This window comes from Solea solea, chromosome 5 (assembly GCF_958295425.1).
Source record: "Solea solea chromosome 5, fSolSol10.1, whole genome shotgun sequence".
Lineage (NCBI taxonomy): Eukaryota > Metazoa > Chordata > Actinopteri > Pleuronectiformes > Soleidae > Solea > Solea solea.
In genome coordinates this window covers 30301660-30309140 of record NC_081138.1, presented here as the reverse complement: position 1 = coordinate 30309140, position 7481 = coordinate 30301660, and the positions used below count along the sequence as shown (strand labels likewise).

The 7481-nt window shown below is 42.6% G+C and overlaps 1 protein-coding gene across 4 annotated transcripts in view; it reads right to left on the bottom strand.

Annotated features, from left to right (window-relative positions):
* Positions 1-3680: 3680 nt before the first annotated feature.
* Positions 3681-7481, bottom strand: part of arnt2 (aryl-hydrocarbon receptor nuclear translocator 2) — a 59462-nt gene continuing 55661 nt past the window's right edge. For all 4 annotated transcript variants that reach the window (XM_058629089.1, XM_058629090.1, XM_058629091.1 and 1 more), the window contains one exon: positions 3681-6667. In XM_058629089.1, the coding sequence (XP_058485072.1) occupies positions 6569-6667 (99 nt within the window). In that variant the 3' untranslated portion in view covers positions 3681-6568. The remainder of the gene's footprint in view (positions 6668-7481) is intronic.

The following is a 7481-nucleotide window of genomic DNA, read 5'->3' as shown; positions in this document are numbered from 1 at the left end:
GCTGGAAAAGCCTTATGTGTCGACACAACGACACAAAGAAGAAAACTTTAATTTCTTGTGATTCCTTGGCTCATTATGGAGCCTGTGTTGTTGTTTTTGTTGTTGTTTACATCACAGTGCTCATCATTAGCAGCATGTGTAACAGTAAACAGTGTCGTCTCTCAGCTGCCCCCCCTCCTCTCTCCCCCCCGTGTGAGAGTAAACAGGCTTTTATTGCTCGTGTATTAACATAATAAGATAAAAGCCGAGTTAACCTGACGCTGCGATGAAAGCTGCTTCTCATAAACGACAGCTCGGCTCTCAGAGGCTCATATTCACAGCAGTCACAGTGTTTCATCGTCAGCATCATCATCATCATCATCATCATCATCAACAACAACAACCAAGACGTCCTGACGAAGACGAGCAGCTTCATCTGTCATCACCGTCCTCATATTGTTGTTTTTGTGTTTGTTGACGGACGAACGGAACGACTCGTATCAAGAAGACGTAAATGGTTTCAATGGCGCCGGTGCCGAGGCAGCCTAGGTTCTGCCTCATTAGGACCAGGTTTTGGTCTCCATGAGGACACTCAAAGACATGATTCAGGTCCGAAACCCTTACCCTAAAAACCCATTACCCTTAATCATGACGACTTCTTCAGTGCCTGACCCTTAACTTAAACCCTGTAACTAAGTCTTATGCCTCAAAAAGATCCTTTAAAGACGTGAGGACAAGACAAAATGTCCTCACAAAGACAGAATTGAGTTATCTCCACACACACACACACACACACACTGTTGTTATTCAAACATGAGCTGAAACGTTTCAGTTCATCATCTAATGAACAGACGCAGAGAGAAGACAGAGGGAGACGGCAGCAGAGTGTGGATGCAGAATGAAGACGTCCTCTCTGTCTCTGTCTGTGTCTCCGTCTCTTGGCAGAAAGTCAGAGGATAATAATCAGATCAGAGTGCGTGTCATGTCATGAAAGAATGTGGGAGACTATTTCTTTTCAAATCGTCGACCACTTTGTTAAAGAGTCTGAGGGAAGGTGTTAAACGTGACACACACACACACACACACACTGGGTTTTTGTCCGTTTTCCTCACACAGTCTGAAAACATGCAGATTTAGGGACAAGGTCGAGTGGACACAGGTTTGTTCGTCTCTCCGTGTCCCTGTGTCCCTGTGATGGTCTGGTGACCTCGTCCAGACTGTGAGCCCCGCCTTACGCCATGTCAGCTCTAATTTAGAGGAAACCAGATGACGAATCACGGCAGCGTGTGACTGACAGCTGCTGTCGTTCAGGCCGAGTCGTCGAAGGTGACGTCGATCAAATCTCAAACGTCCAACGCTTCAATTAAGGAGACGAAAACGACAGCGACGTCCACTTTTCCATCTCAGGTGTGAATGAGGAGACGTCGCCTCTCGTCATGTCAAGTGTTTCCACTGCAAGCTTTCACACACACGCAGTGATGGACACTTTTAAAGACAGTTGTCTTTAAAAGACAATCTCACACACACGCACGTGTCCAGACCTGCCGTCACTCATGTTCCCACATGGACACGTCGTAATAATTGGACGTGTTTCCCGCTGACAGACGTGATCAGTGAGTGACGGACGTCTGCGAAACCCAAAACAAACTTCACGGAGCTTCTTTGTTCTTCACATTCTTTGTAAATTACAGCTCCGCACTATCTCTCTGTGTCTCACAGTCTCTTTTTTCCGTCACTGGAATTACAACTAAGCGCTCGCACGAGTTAGCTCACTTACGTAGGGTGCAAATCGCCAAAATGGACGCCAAAATTCAAAATAGCTGACTTCCTGTTGAGTTGAGGCCGTGGTTATGGTCGACTTTTTTGTTTGTCTTGGCCTAAGACATCTTTCCACCAAATTTCAGGACATTCGGTGGACATTCTGTTTTCACCTTAGGGGGTGCTATAGAGCCCTTGAGCAACACACTTCAATATCGCATTTTTGCCAGACCTGACCTCCATGCCAAGTTTCAGGAGGTTTTATGCACGTTAACCCGCTCAAAAATGACCGCAAAGCCACAGTTATAATAATAATAATGTGAAGGATTACGATAGACCCTGCAAAACACAGCAAGAACAATAAAGACGAGTGTGAATAAGCAGAGAATAAAAGTTTGAAATGAAGCCACGTAAACCAATAAGAATTTATTGTCACAAGCACAATTTGTTACACAAAAATAATGGAGGGTCACATTTACACAATTTTGTACAGGTCTAGAACTCAATGTACAATGAAGAGAGAGAGGCGCTAACTAAATACCGATAAACCGTTAAATATGTAGTCACATCGCACACAATATCATTAAAACCTACACAAAAGAACATGTACTGTGTGAAAGTAACACGAGTCGACATTAAAAAGTCACATTATTTACAATAAAGAAAAACAAAACAAACAAACAAACATCAATTTGAGATCAGTTTTTAGCAAAAAGGACTTGATGTCTGCTCGCGGTCCCTTCATCCGTTCGTCAGAGAACATTTTACAATCCGTCATGAACAAAAAAAAAGTTTTATTCAGTCTCTTAAACAGTTTGAAAAGATTATAAAGTCATTAAGTGGAGGAGCCAGAGCTGAAGAACATCAAATAACACGAGTAAATACTGCGACTTTGCTTGGACGTTATGGCGTTTTTTTTCCCTTCTTTAATGCAGGCTGGTGAGATTAGCGGTTAGCTCCATGAAGTGCACTTTAAGCCTTAGCTTAGCATGTGTGTCTGTGATGGGTTGGTTTTGTTTCGTGTGGACACGGAATCGTCCCGTTTTCAAGTTTCTACGTCATGAGTTTGGCGTCGGTGAGCGACGTCGGCAGCAGGTGGCGCAGGCGAGCAGCGTCTTCAGCAACACTCGGTACATTTACGCGACAAATTATCGTTAAAGCGTCTTGAAATTTCCCTTAGAAAAACATCTCAAAGACAGTGCGGTTCAACTAAACTCAAGCTAGCCTGGGCGCTAAGCTTGTGATCCACAGTTAGCACCCACGCAGATTTGGATGCACTAATAAAAAACAGACAAAAAACAAAAAAAAACTGCGAGAAAAACATCGCAAAATCCAGACCAGTGCATTTTATGACCGATGTGTGAACTTATGCTACGTCAGAATTCAACGCTGATAGAAGTGAGGAATGGTTGCTTGAGATGCTAACAAACTAGCCACAAGCTAAATCTGCTTTGGTCTATAACATGGTCGATCAAGAAGAAAGTTAGTGTAGAAAAACACATGCTAACAATTAGCTGCCCAGTAAAGTTGTTTTCATCTATGATGTAATTAAACCACACCCACAAACGGCCAAAAACTGACCAGACGAAAGTTAGCATAGTGCCACCTAGCATATCGGAGTCAGACACACTTCATTTAATAATCTTATTCGCCGACAGAAAAAAGAAGGAATGACGCAGGCATGCTAACAACTAGCCGCCATGCTAATCTACTTTGATCAACCAGAAACTGCCAAATACTGACGAGATGAAAGCTACCATAGCGCCACCTGGTGTAGCAGAGATTTTGGACGCAATTAATTTAACAAAATGATTCCCTGGTGGACAGATACATGCTAACAACTGGCCACCAGCTTATTTTGTTTTGGTAATAGGTAGCAACACCCAATACAGACGAGACGAAAGCATGTCGCCACCTAGTGGCGACATGCCACCTGAATTCATTCAGTAAATTAAGTTTAAAAAAAAAAGGACACATGCTAGCTGCCAGCTAAAGTGGTTTTTGGTAGTAGGTCGACCAGAAACTGCCAAATACTAACAAGATGAAAGTTAGCATATTGCCATCTAGTGTTGCGGAGTCAGAAACGCGTTTACGCACTTGTTCACCACGACGCGACATAGTTGCCGTTGTAGCTCCACTGAGGTGTTCATGTGTGTGCATGAGCAGTGTTGTTGACTGGCGCCCTCTACAGTCACTGCAGATATTGTCGGAGGAGATAAGAGTTCAGCTTCTGATCTAAACTACAGCGTAACAGCAGTCGTGTGACAAATTTGCGTTGCATCCGGCGGGAACACAGCATTACAGTGAATGCCCACCAATAGAGGGCGCTCCAGTTGTATGTAGAGATTAAAATATTCCAGTTGCGAGTTTCCCCCTCTATCAAAGTCTAAAAAATCCTGGTGAAGAGTCGACGTCGACGAGCCATGAGACGAAAAATGTGACCAAAAATCTGAGGAGTGAAGGAACGACACCTCCCACAAACCATTGCAAATTATTATTTTCCAGTGACGGCCAACTCTTCTTCTTGAATTTAACTCGTGTTTGCCATTTATTGTAATTTGAATGTTTGCTTTGGAGCAAAAAACAAGTATTACGTGACGTGTAATCCTATGAAGGCAAACATGACAACATTTATTATCACTGACTGTTTGTCACGTGAGGTTGCTCACTTGTTGCGCTAACAACTAAGCTAACAACTCATTTTTTTGGGGGCCCAAACAAATTTGCGGAATTTTACCATAAATTAAATCTTAACCCCTAAGTTAAGATTTATGTGTACATGTTTCAAACAACATGCATAAAATGGAGTTTAATTAGTTTACCGCCACATATCTTGTGATGTTTGATAAATGACGGTGAGTGTTACAGATATGGCTGTAAAATTAGTAGCGACATTGCGCAAATTTGTTCTAGTCGCGATGTATATCGCGATTTGGGCCACGACAGTTTGCCATCTTTAAAAACAGTCTAGAAATATTTGGAAACACTGGTTTACAGTGCGTTAAAAAGGGGGCAATCGGATTTTTGCCGTTGCCGTAAAACATTTGCGCGCTAACGGCGAGCTCTGCCAATCAGAAACGTTGCTTTTACACCGGAGGATTGTGGGTAGTGTTGTGCATCTCCTTGGGATTGTGATTTAAACACTTCACCTCAAAAACACAGTTGAAGTGAACTGTATTTCTTGAAGTTGTGGCTTCAAATAACACTGATTTACAATCTCGCAGCTTGAGTCGACCTCAGATATTACGTCCAGAAACAAAAACATAAATATAGATGTCAAAAAATGTCCACTTTGCTGTGTTTTCTCCGCGTGGGTGAGCGTCGTGTTCCAGAGACACAGACACATGATCACAGTCCCTGTTGAGCAACAGCTTAAATATTTGGGGGGGAAACTTCACACCGGACTGAATTCCTCAGCAGATAAGTAATGACGGATTACGCGCCGCGTAACTTCTATTTACAGTTCAGTGACGCGATAGCAACATGGCCCGTGCCCAAACGCTGGGCCATCCAATAAACGTGAGACGATAAATAAATGCTTATCAGGCGTTATCCAGGGTTTGTAAAGCACTCACTCTGCCACACCAAGGTCCATAGAGAAAATGAGTGATTTTAGCTCATGAGGACACAGCAGCTGCTGCTTATGTCATGTTGATGAATCTTAGTGAAGGATTTCAAACACTGAAAATCACAAAATAACACTCTACAACTTACTGATGGAGGCAGCGGTGGAACGTTTTTTTACAAACGTGACGTAAAATCATGTTTTTTTTACTAAGAGCCAGAACTTTTCATGTCAGTCCCTCATAAACACATTTCAAAACCCCCCCAAATGATCACATTAACATCATTATATGACACAATTATGACAAATAATAGGCAAAATGACTTAAATCAATGTTTTTTTTTCCCGCCTGCTTGTTTAGATGGAATGACTATTTTGAAAATGTGTCACGGCTGCTTTTGAGTTAAACCTTCACTTATCAGGTGTAATCTAGAGAGGAAGTGTGAAAAATCCAGGGATAATCTCTGCGGTCGTGCTGCTGCTGCCGCCGCCGCCTGTTAGAAAAAGCTTGAGAATGGACGTCCGTCAGAAAACGAGTACTGCATGTGTACAGGTGCAGGTCATGCTGTGTGTGTGTGTGTGTGTGTGTGTGTGTGAGAGAGAGTGACAAGTGCACATCAGCCATGTGTTGGTGATCCATCACCGTACAGCACAGGTCAAAGGTTTGAGAACAGCTCGATTTTTACTGAGATTACTGCGAGCAGGGATCAAATACAGGAAGCTGACCAAACAAATCATAACTTCAAGCATTTCACTCGTTACACAGCCTTTTCTGACCGTGCACTGTGAGCTTTTGTTACTCTCCCACACCAAAGTCCATAGAGAAAATCATCGTTTTTAAGCCTGTGGAGACACACGAGCTGCTGCTCTATCGCTAACATGTTTGGTAAATGTTTTGTCACTCAGGTAAATCCAAACTAAGAATTTCGAACGCCAAATTCACAAAATGATACCAGTGAACGTACCGACGGCAGCGGACTAACGACTCCTGTGAGCCGTTTTTCTCCATGGACTTCTGAAGAAGAAGAAAGAAAGTATTTTTGCTGATTTCTGCATTATTTTTTGTTTCCGTTGGCCAGTTTTGCTTCGTACCACTTCCACTGAAGTTGAAATGAAGAAATCTAAACAAAAACAGGTTGTTCTTAAACTTTTGACCCGTTCTTTAAAAGAGAAGACGAGAGAACATGAGAGATGAATACAAACATTAGTCCAGTTCTGAGAGGGGGAGTGATAGAAAGGGAGAGGAGGAGGAGAGGGGAGGGGGGGTTACTCGGAAAAGGGTGGGAACATGCCGAGGTCAGCAAAGTCCTCGATGTTGTAGTTGGCTGTTCCCTGGGTGGGATCTCCAGCCATTGGTAACATGTCCTGCGGAGACACAGGGAGGAAGGGTCAGAGGTCAGGGGTGTGCTGAGGACACGGTGCGGCTCTTATCAGACAAATCACACACACACACACACAGCCAAAACCAGCAGTGTCTTAGGCTACATCCTCACAACTCTACGTCCAAAGCTGCTCCCTCAAACTTTCACCGAGTGTTTAACAGCTTTTACTGCAATATAGAAAACACCAGTGACATCACTTTAGTTTTGAAAAGTGAGTCAAAAGTCACCGTGAATTATTCACAATGGTGCCAACTGTTAGATTTGGGTGATTTTCTGACAACATACAGTAACTGAAATCCTTTCAACGTCCTCAAGGTGTGTCCACACTATTCAGTTTTCATTCAAATCAAAGTGTGGAGATTTTCTACAGTTAACTAACATCATTTAAATGTAAATTTCAGGCTGCATCCACACTACTGAGTCCTTCTGCTCCCGACCTGGTGTCCACACTAGCCTGAAAACTGAGAAGTTTGAAAACACCTTTTTTTTTTTGCTCCATTTAGCTTGGACACAATAATACATCTACATTATCGACATTCACTTCCTGATTTAATCCGGATTAAATTTTGTCACAACTCAACTCAGCTGAGAGTGAAAAGTTCACACTAACTTTCAGTCGCATAAAGTTTCACCGTAGTTAATTCTTGTTATGAGAACTTGAGTAGTGAGTAACTTTTAAGTTTTCAGGTGTGTTAGTGTGGATGCAGAAAACTGCAGACGCTGCGCTGGAATGTGTTTTTAATTCATTAAATTGAAAACAATATAGTGTATTAATATATATATATGTATATATACAC